Source organism: Trichoderma breve, chromosome 1 (genome assembly GCF_028502605.1).
Source record: "Trichoderma breve strain T069 chromosome 1, whole genome shotgun sequence".
In the NCBI taxonomy this organism is placed as follows: Eukaryota; Fungi; Ascomycota; class Sordariomycetes; order Hypocreales; family Hypocreaceae; genus Trichoderma; species Trichoderma breve.
The window spans coordinates 2,665,063-2,684,827 of record NC_079232.1 but is presented as its reverse complement, the minus strand read 5'-3'; the positions used below and the strand labels follow the sequence as shown (position 1 = coordinate 2,684,827).

At 44.9% G+C, this 19,765-nt stretch overlaps 6 protein-coding genes across 6 annotated transcripts; 5 read left to right on the top strand and 1 right to left on the bottom strand.

Annotated features, from left to right (window-relative positions):
• Positions 1-977: 977 nt before the first annotated feature.
• On the top strand, positions 978-5,990 carry T069G_00835 (ABC transporter domain-containing protein; the record flags this gene model as incomplete). Its single annotated transcript, XM_056168045.1, has 13 exons — positions 978-1,211; positions 1,311-2,048; positions 2,103-2,379; positions 2,436-2,669; positions 2,717-2,995; positions 3,056-3,456; positions 3,507-3,669; positions 3,746-4,081; positions 4,137-4,260; positions 4,319-4,390; positions 4,441-4,491; positions 4,546-4,610; positions 4,666-5,990. 13 exons carry the CDS (start codon positions 978-980, stop codon positions 5,988-5,990), a joined length of 4,299 nt encoding a protein of 1,432 aa, XP_056033361.1.
• Positions 5,991-7,744: 1,754 nt separating this feature from the next.
• T069G_00834 (uncharacterized protein) lies at positions 7,745-8,182 on the top strand (the record flags this gene model as incomplete). Its single annotated transcript, XM_056168044.1, has 1 exon — positions 7,745-8,182. The coding sequence occupies one exon, from the start codon at positions 7,745-7,747 to the stop codon at positions 8,180-8,182; it is 438 nt and encodes a 145-aa protein (XP_056033360.1).
• Positions 8,183-9,359: 1,177 nt separating this feature from the next.
• T069G_00833 (uncharacterized protein) lies at positions 9,360-10,076 on the top strand (the record flags this gene model as incomplete). Its single annotated transcript, XM_056168043.1, has 2 exons — positions 9,360-9,565; positions 9,620-10,076. 2 exons carry the CDS (start codon positions 9,360-9,362, stop codon positions 10,074-10,076), a joined length of 663 nt encoding a protein of 220 aa, XP_056033359.1.
• A 651-nt stretch (positions 10,077-10,727) lies between these two features.
• T069G_00832 (uncharacterized protein) lies at positions 10,728-12,818 on the top strand (the record flags this gene model as incomplete). The annotated part of the gene is made up of 1 exon (XM_056168042.1): positions 10,728-12,818. The coding sequence occupies one exon, from the start codon at positions 10,728-10,730 to the stop codon at positions 12,816-12,818; it is 2,091 nt and encodes a 696-aa protein (XP_056033358.1).
• A 615-nt stretch (positions 12,819-13,433) lies between these two features.
• T069G_00831 (uncharacterized protein) lies at positions 13,434-13,988 on the bottom strand (the record flags this gene model as incomplete). The annotated part of the gene is made up of 3 exons (XM_056168041.1): positions 13,434-13,474; positions 13,542-13,711; positions 13,954-13,988. The coding sequence occupies 3 exons, from the start codon at positions 13,986-13,988 to the stop codon at positions 13,434-13,436; spliced, it is 246 nt and encodes an 81-aa protein (XP_056033357.1).
• Positions 13,989-18,402: 4,414 nt separating this feature from the next.
• On the top strand, positions 18,403-19,688 carry T069G_00830 (clr5 domain-containing protein; the record flags this gene model as incomplete). Its single annotated transcript, XM_056168040.1, has 5 exons — positions 18,403-18,593; positions 18,679-18,903; positions 18,964-19,227; positions 19,281-19,604; positions 19,661-19,688. The coding sequence occupies 5 exons, from the start codon at positions 18,403-18,405 to the stop codon at positions 19,686-19,688; spliced, it is 1,032 nt and encodes a 343-aa protein (XP_056033356.1).
• Between the last annotated feature and the right edge of the window lie 77 nt (positions 19,689-19,765).

The following is a 19,765-nucleotide window of genomic DNA, read 5'->3' as shown; positions in this document are numbered from 1 at the left end:
GAGAACTACATAACAAATCTTCTTACATGTTGAAATAAAATAAACCCAATCCCATTGGCTTCATGGTTGCATTTTATTTGCTGCTGGCCTTTCGCTCTGCCAAGCATAGTGGATCTCTTCCCATTTCTTATTCCTCCTTAGAGTATTATTCAACTTTAATAAAATGGAGAATAGAATGTTTCCATTCTTTTCTCCATATTCCTTCATAATCTTCCGTCACTAATTGTATATCATGCTTCACGGGGTTGAGAGGTTGAGATATGGCTGTCTGTCTTCATCTCTTCATACCCCGCAAACCCCCCACCAAAGCAACCCACACAGAATCTATCAATCCATCAGTACGCGATCGTGGCTTGAAATCACTGGCTTCAAGAATAACGAGTAGGAATTAGATAGCGGATATCCCTTTTGAGTGGCACTTTTTAGTACATGTATAGTAGTACTACCTCAGCCAAAGATTCTTTTGGTCTTATTTTGCCTTCTGATTGGCGAATATGCTCCATGTTAAACCCAATTAACACATGTCAAGTCGTATGGCGAATCACTCTCATAATAAGGTCTCCATTATGCTTATCATGCCTAAATAGCGATATATCTACGTCTATTTAGTGGTGGTGCCACTACACCCCCCGAATTTAGCATTTGCATATTGCTGAGATAGCTTCAACCTCCACTATCCAATTGGCTTAGACCGTCTCCAAATACCCGCAATGTGCCTTTCTATCCCTAATCGGTGGATTTAGTGATCCAAGCCAATCCTCCTATCTGACCAACGTTCAGTCACACCGAGCCTCGCGGCGTCTGCATCCGGTAGGTGGGAACTTTTGAAATGGCGGTTAGCGAGCGGCTCATCTACCCGCAATATTCACAACTTGCACCTCCATCCCAAGAGCTGATAAATAGTCAATCTCATCCTTTTCTCTAGTTTTTCTCTTATCTTCAATGTCGCTGCTTGAAGAGCGGCACATGCCGTCATGATGGATCTTGCCAGCAATTGGACCACGGACGCAGCTCTTGGCTGTGATAATTCTTTCGGCCCAGCCGCTAGCAGCTGTGAGACACCTCGGTTCGACTTTACGCTCCTCTTTGAGCAGTCGATCTTGAGTATTGCGCCATGTGCGCTGCTTCTAATCTTTTCGCTACCGCGAACTCTCTATTTGTTTCGTAGCAAGCCCAAGGTTCTGCGCAATCGAATCGGCATACCTAAATTGGTGAATACTCTTCCACTACTGTCTGTCACCTCTGCCTAATATATTAATCATTGATACGATAATATTTAGTTCGCCTACGCTGCTCTCGTTTCTCTACAGTTATCGCTACTAGTAGTTTGGTCCGTCCATCATGAGGCTCTCACTCGTGCCTCTCTGGCGGCGGCGACGCTCAGCCTTGCCGACGGAATCGCACTGAGTGTACTGAGCTTTTTGGAACATCGACGATCAATTCGGCCTTCAAGCATCATTCTCGTCTATCTCGTGTTCTCTATTGCTTTTGATGCAGTCCAGTGTCGAACTCTCTGGCTTCTTAAAACAAATGTCTTGGCTCCAGTCTCTACAGCTACACTGGCGTGCAAAATCGTCGTTTTTCTTCTTGAACTTGGAGAGAAGCGCCATATTCTTCTGCATCCCTGGAATAATCTAACACCAGAAACAACGAGCAGCATCATAAATAGAAGCCTCTTTTGGTGGCTAAACGACCTTTTGCTTCGTGGATTCCGTACGCCTTTGTCTACTGATACGCTTTACGAGATTGACGATAGTATGAAGTCGGAGAGACTTTTCCTTAAATTACAGGATGCGCGTCAGAAATGGTCCAAGTCGCAAGTACCCCATCGATATCGTCTGTTGTTTGCTACATGCGATTCCCTCCGAAAGCCATTGGCCGTCACAATCCTGCCTCGTCTATTCTTGATCGGCTTCAAGTTTGCCCAGCCTTTCCTTATAAATCGCGTGATTACATACATTCAGGAAAAGAATGACGGTGATGGGGCTAGAAAAGATGTCGGCTATGCGCTTGTTGGAGCGACCGGACTGGTCTACCTTGGTTCTGCTGCACGTATCACTCTCTCATCTCTCCTATGCCATTACTCATATTTTAATGTTTAGATTTCCAATGGGTTCTATCAGCACAAACTATTCCGCTCTCTCACAATGATTCGGGGTGCTTTGACGTCCTTAGTTTATATCCGCACCCTCGAAGTGAGCGCCATGTCTTCCGACACCGCGGCTATTACACTATCTGGTCCGGATGTTACTTCCATTACGAGAGCGTTCGAGAGCTTTCATGAAATATGGGCAAACCCCATAGAAATTGCGCTGGCCATATGGCTGTTGGCGAGGGAGCTTGGCCTAGGATGCATTGGTCCAGCTGTCGCTGTTATTGGTGAGTTAATTTTCGTCCTCTATAAAGACTCAGAACATCTTAACAGCAATCAATAGTGTGCACAATTGCTATGACGAGGCTCTCCAATTTCATGGGGCCAGCTATGAAAGCCTGGAATGAAGCCATCCAGCAACGTATTACGACAACATCCAGTGTAATTGGCTCAATAAAAGAAGTCAAGATGCTGGGCAGAGCTAGCTCATGGACAGATAGCATTCAACTGCTTAGAGTGGCAGAGCTTCAACGCTCGAAGAAGTTTCGTAGATTCATCACATATATGAACATCTTGGGTGAGTACTGTCACCATCATTATGCAACGCCGTTAACAAATTCTTAGGCAATACCCCGTCTGCTTTGGCTCCGATTCTCACGTTTGGCATTGCCATTGCTGTGAGTCGCAATGGCGCGCAGAATCAGCTCTCCATCTCGACCGCTTTCACCTCGCTATCAATCATCGCACTGATTACGAATCCTCTGGCGAAGCTTCTCTCGTCTGTTCCGTCCTTTGTGAGCTGTATTGGCAGCTTTGAGAGAATCGAGGCATTTGTTGACGAAAGCCAAAATGCGCCGTCTACACCAATCGGTAGACGCAGTGATGCATCAATCCAAACTGGGGGTGATATGACCCCTAGTATTGAACTACCTCATCTCCCTAAGCGATGGTCGTCCATAATAGTGGCCGATGATGTCTCATTCAATGTGAAGCGTGGAGAAGCCCCCGTCCTACAAGGTCTAACTATTAGCATCCGACCGTCGACTTTAACACTAGTGACTGGAAAGATTGGATCGGGAAAGTCGATGCTTCTACTCGGGCTCATGGGCGAGCTTCATGCAAGTGGTAATTTAAAACTTCCCTCATCTGGGATTGCATTCTGCTCCCAAGCAACTTGGTTAGTCAACACCACCATCAAGCAGAATATCACTGGACCGGAAGACCAAGACATCGACTCGGAGTGGTATGAAACCGTGATCCGGGCGTGTGCATTAGAGAGAGACCTTCAGCAACTGCGAGATGGCGATGAGTCCATTGTTGGAAGTAAGGGACTTACACTCAGTGGTGGTCAGAAGCAGCGTGTTGTAAGTCCATTCGCTTCCTTTTGTGGTACGCTTCTAACAAGTATATCTAGGCGCTCGCGAGAGCGATTTACTCAAGAAAGCAAGTGCTCATAGCGGACGATATCTTTTCGGGTCTGGACCCAGAAAGCAGGCGTCACATTTGGACTCAAGTATTTGGTCCATTGGGAATACTCCGCCGTCAAAAGTCCACCGTGATACTTGCGACACATACACGTAAGTTAGGATATTTCAATGAGTACCTGAGATTATCGCTTTAAGTGCTGGCTGACGTTTTGTTGTCATCCATCAGTGGAATTTATTCAAGATGCAGATCACATCATCATTCTCGAGAATGGGCGAATTGAACACCAAGGCACTTTCAGCGAGCTTTGTGATTCAGTAGCCATCCTGAAGAGTCAACAAGGCAAGGAAGATGACTCAACATCCGAAGATTCGTCCGACGAAATTGAGCAGAAGTTGCCCAATGTACGAAGACAAGAAACTGAGGCCGAAGAAACCGAAAATTTGACCCAACGAATGGGAGACTCGTCTCTGTATGCTTACTACTTCAGGTCAATAGGTTGGAAATTGGCTCTGGGAGCGCTCTTCTTTTCCACTACGGAACAGTTTCTTGCTCAATTCGCCCGTGCGTAAACTTGGTGTCATTCACCATCGAAGATCTTAACTAACGGTAAATATAGAAATTTGGCTTAAATGGTGGACAGAGGCGAATGAGGGCCACTCTGATACGAATACGGGCATGTATTATGGAGTATACGCCATGTTTCTCTGTCTTGGAGTTGTAGCCATTGGCGTTGATTGCTGGTCTGTAGTCACCCTTCCTCCGCTCATCAAGACTGTTCTCACCAATTGCTATGTACAGGTTCATGTTTGTCGTTTTAATCCCACGATCTGCGGAATGGCTCCATTGGCAGTTGTTAGAGGCCACAATGAAGTAAGTCAACTTGCCGACCACACAGCAAAGCGGGAATTTAACATAACCAGGGCACCGATGGCTTTCTTCAATTCTGTCGACAGTGGCGACTTGATTAATAGGTTGGTTTCGCAGGCGTGATGCGGCAAACAGACTGTGCTAAACATGAATCACAGATTTAGTCAAGACATGTCTCTTGTTGACCGAGAATTGCCTACAGCAGTTTATACAACGACGTTTGGTATATCCACCATGAGTCTTTAGATACGCAATCACATTCTAACTTCATTCCTTAGGCCTTCTGTCATGCATTGGAGATGCAATCATCATTATTGTCGGTGCGAAATACCTTGCGGCAACATTACCAGTAGCAATCCTAGTACTCTACGCACTGCAAAAATTCTATCTCCGAACCTCGCGCCAACTCCGTGTCCTGGACCTCCAAGCCAAATCGCCACTGAATACGCAACTTCTGGAGACCATTGAAGGGCTATCGACCATACGCGCGTTTCATTGGCAATCTGCTATGACCAAGTCGTCTCTTGGATTGCTAGATCGTTCTCAACGCCCACACTATCTGCTTCTCTCTATTCAGCGCTGGTTAAATTTGGTCCTTGATCTCTTGGTAACCGTCGCAGCGGTGCTTCTTGTCCTCTTTGGAGTTACCACCAAGACGTCTACGCCGGGAAACATGGCCATTGCCATGTACAGCGCACTGGGCTTTAGTGGATCACTCGCCAACTTTATCTCCTCTTGGACATCTCTTGAAACATCACTTGGAGCTATCGCCCGCCTTAAAGAATTCATGCAGGTCACTCCTCAAGAGATTGAGCCATCACAGGACACGCTTTTGAAGCCTTCAGCTTCATGGCCCTCAAGCGGTCAAATCAACTGGCAAAATATCGAGGCTTACTATACTAGAAAAGATGGAGGCGGAGATCCTGTCCTTCACAACATCTCGCTCCAGATCCAGCCGGGCCAGAAGGTTGCCATTTGTGGAAGAAGTGGAAGTGGAAAATCATCCCTGCTATCAACGTTATTTGGGCTGCTGGACTATTCTGGGACCATCACCATTGATGGGCTGGACATCTCACAACTGTCTAAGCAAGCTCTCCGGTCTGGTTTAATCGTGGTGCCTCAGCATCCTGTCTTATTTCCAGGATCATTACGCTCAAATCTCCTCTATGACTCAGATCAACAGGGACAAATGCTCTCAGATACCGAAATTATTGCTTTACTCGAGAAATTGGAAGTATGGGACGCCGTTTGCCAGAGCGGGTCTCTCGATACAGACATGACCGACTTGGCTCTGTCTTACGGCCAAAAGCAACTCCTCTGTTTGGCACGGGCCATACTTCGTAAAGACAAAAGCAGAATTGTCATTCTGGATGAGGCGATGAGCGCGGTGGACCACCATACAGAAGAGCTCATGATCAAAGCTCTCGAGACCGAATTTAACGAGCACACCATAGTCTCCATCGTCCATCGACTGAATACAGTTCGAAAGTTTGATGCACTTGTCGTCCTCGATCAAGGCAAAATCGTCGAGATGGGTATCCCTGGGGAGCTGATTACCGAAAGTGGGCAGCTGAAAAGATTCCAGAACAGCCGAAAAGTGTGATGCTAGCGTGCCTGCGTGTGTTTGTGGTGGAGAAGAGATGAGATAGGACTTTTAACAAGCTTCGATATCTACTAGTACATAGACATTGATGTTATACAACATCAACACGCGCAGTAGCTCGAATCATATCAGCGAACTTTTGCTCGGAAGAATCGACTGATCGTACTATTTGGTTACGGAACACAGTATTACTTGATACTTGATAGTGTGTGGTTCAAACAGATCTGGCTTATGCGCCCGCCCCAGCTAGCGCTTACATTCATTCGTAAAATAAATCAAGCGTTTTCGCCTGGTAAAGGCCTTCGTGCTGATTTATCCCATAGGTCTTATGAAGAATGGTTATCCCCAGACAGACGCAAAAAAAAAAAAGAAAGAAAGAAAAGAAAGACCCCATACTCCAAATAAATACAGACACATGTCCGTGCAATGCAAAACCGGAATAAGGGCTCTTGAGCGGTTAAGTATTCTTATGTGCTCTTTTTTCTCCAATCTCAGTTTGTTTGCAGACCAAAGGGTAAAAAATTAAAGCCACAAACTATACTTAGGACTCATATTCTACCTAGTAGTTACGCCTGGCATGGCTAGCGTGATTACCTTCATCTGTGAGATGGATTAAGACTTTCAGGGGCAAACTATTTTATGAATCATACTAGTCAACCCACCGGGTATTCCCAGATAGGAAAATGGACTCTAGAAGATACATTAGTTCTTCATACTTGGAAATTTTCGAGAACGTTAGACTCCTTATACCAAAACCCGTGATGGTAACCTAAAAACCTAATTTCGTAGTGTATTTAGACTCAAAATGACAACACTCCATTGCACCCTTGGGTAATTCACCCTGTTGAGGAGCGATTGGGGGATTTCATGTGCAGAAAATCAATCAGCTTCAAAAGTAGACGGGAAGGACAAGAGTTGACATGTTTCAAAGTAGAAAGTAGTGCTTTGGATAATGTTAATCAGACATAGATTCTCTCATGACGGTCTTGTGTTAGGGTTTCACGTGCTGTTTCCATCCCGAGGCATAGTAACAATCGTCAATCTCTGCCCCACAACAACCGGAAGTATTCCGATGACAGCCTGGCGCACTAAAGACATAAGCATAATAAAATTACTAAGTTATTACGGAGTATACTACTATACTTCATGTCATAAGGTATTCCAGTGACTTCAAAGATATACAGCCACAATTAACTTGGGATTTCATGTTTCCAAATAGTAGACATATGCTACAAGTTAAATGCATTACGGCAATTCATAATACCTATAGTACTTTTCTTTCTGGCAAATGTCACACTCATGATGAATATTTCTAGCTATTATATACAAACTGGTTAGGCTTTAGACACGCACGACCCAAAAGCGAGTTTATTAGCATGTTTAGATCGTATAGCAACAATTCAAACCAGTAAAAGGCCACCAATCAGGTGGAAAGCTGTGACTTGAAACAGTAGGAAGATGCTCACAGATTCCAAATAGCCTAGGAATATACTCCATAAAGTCATACTACACGGCAACGCTAAGATATTCGTATATACTATTGACGAGTTGGCTTTTCACCGCCGGTGAAACATTTTCCGAACCCAACTCAGAATGACCCATATAGTTCTTTCACACATGCAAAGCCGCATATGAAATGCTTATAAAAGCTGTCCATCTCCTCGTTCACCTTCCACAATTTTCTAAAACATCTATCCTTTCCATTCTCTCTACCAAAGTGTCAAGCATCCTATCAACCAATTTGACAAGAAAACATGCATTTCTTCTCTAACGCTGTGTTCATTATTACGGCACTCGCCGCCAGTGCCCAAGCAACGTCAATCTCATGCGTCTCCCGTTGTATAGGACTGGGCGGAGCCACGGGCGGCGGTGTCAACTGCATTCAAAGCCACTATTTTTCGTGGCAAAACGATGATAGCAGCCTTTGCTTGAGCGTCAACCACAACAGCGTTGTGGAGGGTGAAGCTGGCTCATGTGCGCAAATTGTGAACCAAGTTCAGGTTCCCTCGCACTGGTCGTCCTACGGAGGCGCCAACTGCGACTCGCTTAAAGGATCTCACTGGCAACTCCAGAGTAATGGCTACCTCTCATTCCAAACCGCTTCGGACTTTGAGGGCTGCCAAGCTGGCATTCCAAAAGACGCAACCCAGTATTCTCTGGCAAACAGCAAAAAGTGCACCCCTCACCACTAAACTGCTGTCAGGCTACGACCCAGACTTTAGTCACAAAAACAAGCCTACAGGTAAGCATCACGGAAGAACTATTGGCTGCCCGAGCTAATTAGGAATATGTTTCTTCTTCAGAAGCAACACCAGCGAATGGGTACCCGTTTAGGAAGATGTTCAGGGAATGAACATAGGTGAACATCGCATTATATATACACTTCTATACACTCGTTTGGAATAATTTGAGATGGTCAATTGTTATTATAACAATTAGATTGTATTTACTTAATACTCTCTCCCAGTTGCGTGACAAGAAATACACTGCCTAAATATTGGACCACCGTGGATAAAGAGACTCATCAAGACGACCAAAAATGTGATGCAATTAGCGTAGGTGTGTTTATGGTGGAGAAGGGATGAGATAGCACTTTTAACAGGTTTCCAGATCTACACAGATATTGATGTTATACGGTAGCACTCGCGCTAGAGGTCAAAGAACTGTCTTTTGCGGTAGAGAAAGTTTTGAGACACATGGATATGAAATTGTATGTAAGAGTGGAGATGCGGTGAAAATGTTCCGAGAGTAGCGCAAATCGGCTGTAAACCTCAACTGTGAAATGATGGTCGCGCTACAGAATTATTAGGTAGACCGTGTGATTGGTTAAGGAGCTTTAATTCCGGAAGACCAGCTGAACAGCTAAATGCTAGCAAACTTGAACTCTTGGTAACCGTGGGGAAATTGGCTTGCGAAGTATGACGTGGCATTCCAGCTAGCTGGAGCGATCCTTTGATGATGAGAATGGACTACTCCGTAGTCTCCGTGTCATAGAAGGTGGCAATTGGCAGCTCCTGGAAGTTAATATGCCATTATTAATCTGCTTATATCCATCTTCCCAAGCCATGTCGTAAATAATGAGCAAAATGACAAAGCGAACGCTATTCAAAGCGTCCCAACCTTCCGGTGCATCTTCTGCAGATGAAAGGTGTGCCACGAGGAGCAAAGTAAAATTCTGTAGCCGAAAGAGGATGCTAGAATCGAGAGACAAAGTAATGACGTGCAGTTGCTGTAAACAAGTATAAATGCAGTCTGATAGCTGATATTAACTGCCTACAAACATACATTTGCAGATGTATATATGTGTACCCAATTCTAAGCTCTCTAGCAAATTCAGTCATATCTCAGAAATTATATATCGCAATCAATATGAATAAAGTCAAGAAAGCCGTTGGAAACCTCGTTTCCCAAGACAACAGACATGACACTACTGTGGATGAAGAAACTCGACAGCCCGTCACCAGCGAACATGTTCGGCCACAGCAGCAAGAAAACATAAGGACCGCCGTGGAGAAAGAGACCCATCAAGATCACCACCATACAACAGTTCAACCGGTTAACACTAAAGAAGTTCTGTTCGTCTACCTCGGTCTAGCTCCATGGATTCCTAAACTGACATATATATCTAGCCCAGAAAAGCATTCACACAAAGTGCTACCGACCGAACACAAGCCTTTCGAGCACGGTAACGACAAGAATGACGAATCATACCTCAACCATGATGCCGAAAAATATAAGGACACATCCGTTGTTCACAAAACCACACACGAATCTGCAACTGAAGCACCTATCTTCGCGGGCGAACGAGTCCACCACCACGTGCACGAGCACGTCCAACCAGTAATCCAAAAGGACACAATTGCTCCAGAAGTTGTACACACCACTGTTCCAATCCACGAAACTCATAATGCTGCGGCTGTGCATCACGGGACCAAGGTCTTGCCTGCTAAAACCATGGAAGAGTTCACCGGCGAGCGAGGTTCGCTTCAAAGCAAAGGGTCTCATGTGACCGATGAGTATGAGGGGTGTCCAACCTTTGATCCCAAAGATCTGCAGAAGCATTCTGCTGAGGGCATGGGAAAATAATGTGTAGATTGATAATAGGGATGAGTGAAAGTAAAAGCTTTGTCATTGTTTTGTGCTAGTATATGATGAGCGTTATTTTCTCATCAAATAAAAGGAATCTGTGACGTGGCATCTCTCCCCAAATGTGTGATGTTGTGACATCGCAGCCCAATCGTATATCAAACTCGGCCATTTTCTGCACCGCCAGTTTTAGCACCTCATCGTTGCGAGTATACATGATGCCTCCCATTGTGTACACCTGGATCGCGGGGAGATTAGCGATTCCAATAAAATTTCTTTGCCTCTATCTGAAATTAACTCGGCAGCCTGTCAACGGTTCCTGCCTTACTGGCTCAGTCATACATAACGGATGCTTGGTGCATACTTTGGATGTTGCCCGGGTGATGCATTTCAACAACAATTTCAAGGCATCTCAGGATAAAATTGGAAGTTTGATGGGCAGGAGCCAACCCAAGTGTGATTCCGGCATGCAATACTTGGCGACGAAACTTCGAATTTTCTCCCAAATCTGAAGACACATTGAATCACGCTCATCAGCCCTATATTTCTAGTAGCGACAAGCTCCCGCCATAGGATCCGAAACCAATCAGAGACCACCCAAGAAGACCCAAGTACTTAGTTGACACAATGTCTGTACCGCATCAAACCATAATGAACTGCGAATTCATTGAAGACGCGCATAGCGAATTCGCCCGGCTATACAATGAATATAATTGGCAAATCAGAGCCGGTTGGCACAAATTTGACAGAAATGAGCGGGCGAGACTTTTCCTGGATTATTTTAACGACGGCCCTTCGGATCTCCACGTCGGGAACAAGTCTGAGGAATTGAAGAAGAAGTCAGTGATAGTTCCCGAATTGAACCTGAAAGATGTTTCGACAAGTGCAAAATTTCTCTTGAATCACTTCAAACACCGTGCTACGATGTCTTTATTTGAGCAGTATCGAGTCGGTCCTGACGGTGCACTCGGCGATGGCCCTTTCGTTACTGAGAAGGTGAACCAGAAGAAACTTACACCACGCGAAAATCGTCCAGACTACTATTTTGTCTATACAGAGAAGTGGTATGGAGATCTCGTTAGGCTTGACAAAGAAAACGAAGAGACAAAGACATTGATTAAAGGCGGCGATTGTGTTTCGTACGGAGTGGGATCACTAATTTGGAACAGACAGTATACCTCGTTGATGGATTTTCGATTTCTGATCCTGAGAATGCTTATGAAAACTCCTCGAGCATGGTGGACCGAAGAGCAGTGGGAAAGGGTCAATGAAGAGCGCTCGAATGCTGTAGACAAGGTCACAGAGATGATCAAGGATAATCTGGCAACCGGAAAGGCGCCGGGAAAGGTCATCCCGTTGGCTACGCTACTCTTTGTTGCTAACAAACAGAAAGATGACCTCGAGGATTACTTGGCTATTCTCCGTGATGAGCCATCTGTGCTTGTTTACAATGTCAACTCCTGGCTGCTCAGCCGGCCCGAACTAGTTACAGACGATAGAGGCCGCAACCTGCCACCCGAAACCGACAAAGACATCAGCTGTGCCATTTTCGAAGTTGTCCGTCGCTGGGTCCAGAAATTTACCATCAAGAGCTACATTTACAATCTCTTGAAGATGTTTGACAATCCGAGTAGCAATTGGGATTACAAGCGCGTCATTCTTCAGGAAATTTCTAATGTATTCCACTTCGAGTACAGCCGCGCTCAGGCTCACCTCATCAGGCACGTCCAAACAGGAATCGGGGCGAAATGTTTTAGGCGTGTGCCCAACGCTTACGATGAGGCCGGAAACCCAAGAGTCGTTATGAGGGTCAAGCCAGAAGAGCTTAATGGGCGTGATCCTCTTCTGCAATACATGCTGCGCTTATGCCAGTCCCAGACACATGCTTCACAGGCATTTCAGTGGATCAAGAAGTTGGATGATCTATACGACTCCAAACCATCCTCCTGGAAACCCCTACAACAGAGAGAGATGGATGCATTAAGCGAGCTAATTACGATCATTAAAACTATGCAAGAATTGCAAATGGCCCTATCGGTACCGTCTCTCTCTCGCAAAACAGGACAAACGTTTATAAATGGATCCCGGGAGTTGGATTTATGCTTGAATGAAATCCGGAAAGAAATTGATTTACAGGAATTCTCAGTGCCAATCAATAAGCTACTCGAGCCCGAAATAGCAAACAGGGCGTTGGCTCAACTCGACGATTTGGTTGCAGCCCATACTGGCTGCAAAATGGACTTTTTCTGCCACTTCGTTGTGCAATATTGCTTGGCATATCACCGAGCCCAATCTCAGAAGACTCAACAGAATGAATATCCTTATACAACCGCTTATTGCATCTCAGAGGGTGTGGATTTAAAGAAATACGAAGAAAATAGAAGTTCTGCTCAAACATTAGCGTCTGAGAATGAGCAAACTGTCAAGAAGCGGAACGAAGAACAGCTGCAGAAGTTGCATGCCAATCCAGCGGCGAAAAAGGTCTTCTCCACTCTCTTTAAAGGGCCAAAGGTCGGAGCCTCGATCACTTGGACTGCGTTCAAAAGTGCCATGACTGCCATGGGGTTTTCCGTTACAGATGGGTATTGCGGCTTTTACACATTCGCTCCACCGCGTAACATGCCTGTGAAGACATTCTTGACTGTTGTCCGGCCTCTCAATTCTAAAATAGAAGGGCATCTGATACCAACATTGGCACGCCAGCTGAAGAAGGCGTACGGAAAATTCATGCCTTTTGATTGAGTGGGATAGCTGGAGCTGCGTGTTCAATTTTGGTTACTGATAAGCGAGTTTTGGCAAATTTGTATGTATAAGAAAGCGATGGACCAAGCTGGTGCTTGGAGAGCGGGAAGTAGCTTGTACTACGGCGTGGGCGAAAGGTGTGCGCGAATTTTAAATATCATGGTTAATTTGGCACACTTAGTCAATGAATCAGAAATGAATACCAGTATGGTACACGTGGTATCCGAGTAGCAAGCTTATTGTGCTTGTCCTTTCCCTACGTAGTCAACTAAACCCGGTCGGCTAAGCATGATGTCGAAGCTCAGCTACGAATAGTATCTTTATGCAAGATCATCTTTGATCAATTATAATCAGACAATACGTATACGCAGGCTTGATATATTCCGACGTAGTCATCATAATCACTGAAACTACTACTTAATAACGAGAAATAGCGTAGTTGTATCAGATAGCGTTGATTTGAAATGAAAAGCTATCGCATTCTAGCTTGCTAAATAAACAGTAGTGGCTATATCCTTCCGGCAGCAGTTTAAGTCACATCACAAAATCTAGACTGCTATATCCAAGAAAGTGCATCCTATCGAATATCATGTGCGTGGTGATGCACTATCTTACTCAGAGTTTTGGGTGGATGCCCTTGTTTTTGATCGAGTCATCTATTATAGATATAAAACATTAGCCAGTTTCTTCTTGGTGAGATTCGATGTGATGGCCATGGCATACCAATGGTGGGAAATTGCGAACCAACGCCGTAGAGGAGATCATTCTGGGTTGTTACGACGGTATTCTCCTCGGGCATCTTGGCGCTGCCAGAGTCTCCCGCTTCAAGCATAGGTGGAGGAGAACCACTTCTTCCCTTGGCGCTCCATGTACTCGATATCTTCCTGAGATTACTGGAAAGAGCAGTTAGGCATGCAAGTCATAACAATAAATAGTTGAGAAAAACAAAGCGTTCAAATCGTGCCAGAGAAGGTTACCAAGAATAAATTGAAGGATCAATGGTGTTTCTGAGGAGAATGAGAAGAAAAGCTTTTTGCAAAATTATTGCCATTGGAAGGCCTCTAATGGGGAATTCTGGAGAGTATTGTTGCAATCGGAGTAGTGGATGATTTTTTAAAGGATAGAACTTACTTACTTAGGATTGGGGGTGGCAATAGGCCAGTTCTTCATGATAAAGATGGTAAATGGGGGAATTTGTGATATATGACAACTTCTTTGAGAATGGCAAGCTGAATGATATATATTATCAAAAAGTATTGGGTTTCGGCGCCGGATAATAATTAAACAAAGAAAAATAAGAGGAAACACCATTACTTTATATGCATTTAGCTGGCCGGATACATCGCAGTAGACACAGGTACAAAGCGAACCAGGCGAACCATACATCCAGCTTCAGGCTGCCTTAATCCATTAGCCTTCATTACGGTGTGAGGAATAACCAATGAAACCAATGGTGCAAGGTCATGAAATTAAAAGGCCTCTCTGAAGATCCATTTTTTGACGACGTCGTCACGCTAAAGACGCCTTTTGACGACGTCGTCACGCTAACGACCCGCCTTTTGACGACGTCGTCAAAAAACGGATCTTCCAGCGTCCAGACTGGAAAATGTTTAGGCCAACGATAGAGAGAAATAAGCAGGTTTTGGAGCGTTTTAACTCGAAATAGAATGCCGAGAGGCTAACAAAAAAAAAAGGAGGCGCTTCGATGCGTCGAGCGGGAAAGTTGCCGCAGCGCTTCGCATCTGTTGAGCCGGCTATGCACCCACTCGGACGTAAACGGGCTGCCGCTATATGACATATTATAATGCCTGCAGGACTTATTCGGCTCTTTGGAGGCCTGGTTGCGCATAATGGGCCTTTCCCATCTCAGCTGTCGTTCTAAGATCGCTTTTGGTGGATGAATGATGGCACTGTTCATTCCAAACGCGAGCCGGATTAGAGCTGTTTAAGCCCAAATTTAAATCATGGTCATGACCAAAGTAAAATGTCCCGTGGTAATAAAGGACTTGTGTCTCTCATTTATTTGCAAGAACATCTACGCACCTGCTTGAAGACATCATTAATATTGTGACAGGGATCTGCAATTCATACCTGCAATTCGTACAACAGACCAATTTCGATTTTGATAGTATGGAAGTTAGGTAATTTGTCATAATTTCAACTTAAGCAATCAACCTAAATTCACCATCCTCTAACAAATCCCTAGCAAACTATATTTTTCCTTTATGCGCCCACTCTAGGCTTACAGGGCGGCTAGTCCTGGGATTAATTCATAGCAAAGCCCATTTATGGAGATTTATATTCCGGCACGTGGCAGACATGGCCTCCGGCTTTGACTTCCACTTCAATATCGAGATTCCCTCTATATGCGTCCACTACTCTTGGCCATGATTAAAAATCAGCTAGGGATGATATGATTTTATACTTGAACAAAGAACCCGCACTGTTCGTTTATAAATTGACTATTCTAATTTATTGTCTTTAGGGTTCTTTAGAAATGGTTCGTTTAATAAAAAGCGCTCGTTTATAATACCACTGATCATCATAGTACTAAAGGGTTTATGTCTACATGTATAACACACAAATGCACGGAATGTTGTTGAGCGACTACCTAGCACTTCCAAGGTTATGAATGATAGCGCCAAGTTTGAGAACATCGGCATGGAGCCGGCAAAGGTTTCCACTATTTCATGTGAAGGCCAAGCTTAGAGGTGGGGTCTCAGCATCGCTCCTGTCCACTATCTTTAGTCCTGTTCTAAGTCTCTTTAGTTAATACCGTGGAGTACGAACTAAGCATGAAGAAACGGCAAAAGGTAAGGGCACAATACTAAGAAGTTTAGTTGGGGAGCGGAATGAGAGTCTCAGAATAAGACAATGAGGTCATATTTCCCAAGCGATATGTATCCAACCCCGATTACTACCATGACGCCGGTTATTTTTCCTTGGGCTTTTGATCTATCCAACTCGACGAAATACAGAATCAACAAAACGCCGCATATTATGCCAGATATCTATGTGATCTTGTATCGCTGAACTAATATGGCAGTAATATTCTTTTCATTGTGAAATCTCAAGTGTCGTATGCATCGCTGCAATTGTGTCGGCCGGCATGTTGTGTTCGTTAATATAGGAGGGAGAGACAGTAGCATTAGAGATTAGGATGGAGGTCCATATTCTGGATAGCATCATCTAATGTAGAACCGGGAAAGTAAGCTATTGTCTACATCAAAAGAGATCACGGAGCCAGCAAGACATACCAGTGGCAGGAAACTGTGAACCGATGCCATGAAGCACATCATTCTGATCTTTCCTCGTGTTATTAGTCTGTAGTGCTTCAGTGGTGCTTGCGGCACTAGTTGAAGTGGTTGCACGATGGCTCATTCGGGCGATTGGTGGAGGGGAATCGCTCCTCGCCGCGGTGCTCCATGTATCCGTAGTATCCCTAAATCAAATACAAATCACATTTAGTTACGCTCTATGATCTTTGGGTAACCTCATGTTTGTTATAGAGAGCGGGCAAGAAAACTCGAAAGAAAAGTCCAAGATCGATGACAATACAAATACCAGGCTCACACTAATTCATTATGATGATATATATACCTCATATTTGAATTTGCCCATAAATCGAGGAATAAACGAGGATTTTTGTCGATATTTCATAATAAAGAAGTGTTAGTATAACTCACAGAGAGATCACTCCATTGGAGTCATGATTTTCCATATCGAGGTATGGCATTATGAAAGTTGCGGATAAATAAAGTCAACTTAGGGAACTGTATTTCAGCTGAGAATGATAAGGTATAAAATGACACCTGAGTCTGAACTGCTTTGAAGATGATAGATTGAATAAAAGAAGAGGAAGGAGAGGGGCTTATATAGGCCCCAGAGAAGAGGTAGCGAAGAGCAGTACATTGTTCATGGAGGAGGGGAAAAGCATTTGCCATTATTAAATGCAGCCAGAAATCCATCCAACCCTGCTCTCTCCTGGGGCTGACCGTTGCATTTGGCCAAATCCATAGTAGTGTGGTAGAGCTTCGAAGGGGAAACCCAATGTCGAAACTTGCTGTGCTGCTGTTTCGTGATTAGCGGCAAGACTCTGGCCATGAGAGCAGCCCACATGTGCCTGCGCAGCTCCATAACTTAGAAACGTCAAAATATTCCGAGCCGTAGAAGGCGTACTCAGTACAGTAAAGGTCTCTCTGCCACGCTTGTGATTGGCCAGTGAGGCTTTGCATTAACCTTTCTAGCGTCCCGAGTCCACTACTAAGTAGGCTAGTTGAGGGGGTTGTATCCATCAGTGCTCGACCTAACAGTGGTTTGAGTGGTTCCAGCCAGTTCCAATTGTTTAGCGGCCGCTAGCTCAGCCGATACTGTGGGGTTGCTGTGCGTTTGTTGCCTGGAAATGCTGGATTGAGAACGAGATGATGCCCAGTGCATCGCAGACTTCTAAGGACAAAGAGATGGGAGTGTGTGAGAAGGGACAAGACCTTGGCAGCTTTTGGCCGTCGTGTCCCTGTTTCACACGCCCCCTTCACTCTGCTTGTCCAGCCATATCGAGTCTCGACCGTCTGAACACAGGTACGGGTACAGGCCATTTCTACTCAAGGCTACTGGATGGGGTTAGCTAGAGGGATGAGCAGCGCGTGACTCGTTGCAACAAGGCAAATTTTGTAAGATATGTAGCATTGTGTTAGGATTAATAGTTTAGAAGCTGCATCTATGTGAGGCTGTTCAAGCTTCAAAAGGCAGCTTAGTTCGGCCGCCAGAGAGAAATAATGGACCCAGCGAACTGAATTCTTCCCCTTTCGGACAGTTCTCAAGTCGCATCGTGGACCCCCGTAGAGCTATTTAGTCCTGTTGTCAGTTCTACGAGGTACGAAAGGGAGTAGATGCGGCTGACGAACCTCGAGGAAGTCGTCCTGTAATTGGCCGACCAGGAAATGATTGGCAGTATTGTGGAGCGGGGTGTACTGTAATCAGGTCATGTACTTTTGCTCAAACCCGAAGGAATCTGTTGAAAAATGGCGTCTGACCTACAGCAAAGGAGCTTCATAATGTCCTAGCAAGGAATCGTTGCTTCTACACATTCTCCTGTTGCCTTTTCTAAGTACCCTTAATTTTGAGACACACACGGAGTATTAGAACGCAACCCTTTCCCATAGGTCCGGGTACTTGTTTGATACCGCGTCGGCGGCGGGGATCCAAAATCACTGTACAGATAAATGATGCCTCAGCCTTGCACCTTGCTACGACTTGTATATTTCAAATATGCTTCTCCATTAAAGCGGTGTGGCTAGGCTAGCCTTACAATAAATGGCATCTTGTAGCCTGTAGCTGGGAATTGTTAGGCTTATACTCCAGGTCGGGCATCATTGGACCCCTGCGTGTCGGAAAAAGTGAGGCGCGCGTACAGTGTGAAGGCGGCCAAATATGTATACGAGGGCCGCGTCCCAGCACAAGCAACCTTTTTCCTTCACGCACCTTTAACTCCGCCTATATAAATCCTTCTAAATGTCGCTCTCATTTTTGGTACCGCCATGTTATTCTATTGTTTTCAGTTGCATTAACTCCCATTATATGCGTCATGGATCTTGGTAGCTTGCTCCCCGGCTCCGGAGAAGATAAGTTTCTCAGGTTGCCATATGCAGAGCGATTGGAAAAGCTCAAGCCCATTATCGTTCAATTGTACATGGGAAACTATGGGCCCGGCGGCAAGCGTATGACAATGCGCCATGTAACTGAGTTCATGAAAGACAAATATTCTTTCCATATGGCGTTAGTTCTGCATCTTCCTTTTCTACGCACATTTTCTCCATCATAATATTATTCATTTACTGATGCTATAGAACAACGTTTATAGACAGAACCAGCTTGAGAATACCCTTCGGAAATGGAACGTGCGCAGGCGCATCCTGAATCATGAGAAAGATGATATTACCACCGCCCTTGGTAAAAGGACTCATGCAGGAGCCAGTATTTCTGATGTTACACTTCAAGAAGGTAAACCCGTGGACAAGAAACAACTTAAAAGACATCTGCAGGATAAAATTCGTCGCCATGTTGTAGAGCCTATGGCACCGGGGGTGTTAGTCCTTGAACCTCAATCCTCAACGTTACGATGTCTATGTATACTAACCATCCATAGACTGAGTACTTGGAATCTCCCTTATAGCGCTCTCAAAAACTCAATTATCCGACAGCCCGATATTGCTTCACCGTTTGGAGATACACCCTTAACTCCAAACTACATAACAGTCAACAGTCCGGATACCACTGGCAAGTCTCCACTAGCTATGGCATCACCATCAATGCAGCTTATTCGTCAAAGATTTAGGCAAGACCTGTCAAACCTACTATTGCAAGGGCAGTTGAAGGAGCTTTTTATAAAATGCAGCGAAGAGGATCGCATGTAAGTACCTATGCTGAAGTAGTATCCGCTCAAAGGGTACTAAGTCACGGTAGTATCTTGACAAATTATATGCACGAGTTCTGGATTCACACTTTTGTCACAGCCAAACACTGGGGACGAGGGCCCCTGCTGTGGACAATTGATATGATAGCAGAATTGACTCTTACCCCGCCGGTGATTCCCTCCTCAGCAACTACAACTCCAGCAAGCTGTTTTGCACCTTCGCCTCTACCGCCTCAAGATGAAGCAACATTTTTACCTACGCCTTCCCAGCATTGCCGATGGGTTATTCATGTCACCCACAAACAACAATACGCTAGCAAAGAAGAAGATAAGATGACGATCAAATCCAGTCACCCTCTTGAGGAGCCGTGGTCGTTAGCGGAATGTAACGACCATTCCTTCCCCCAGTCAATGCAACAATCAATTACAGAAAGCACATTCACTTCTTTATCACCTGAGCATTTGCCAGTCTCTAATTCGTTAATCGCCGAGTCACTGCGAACAGTTCCGAGTTCACTGCAATTAGAATCTTTGA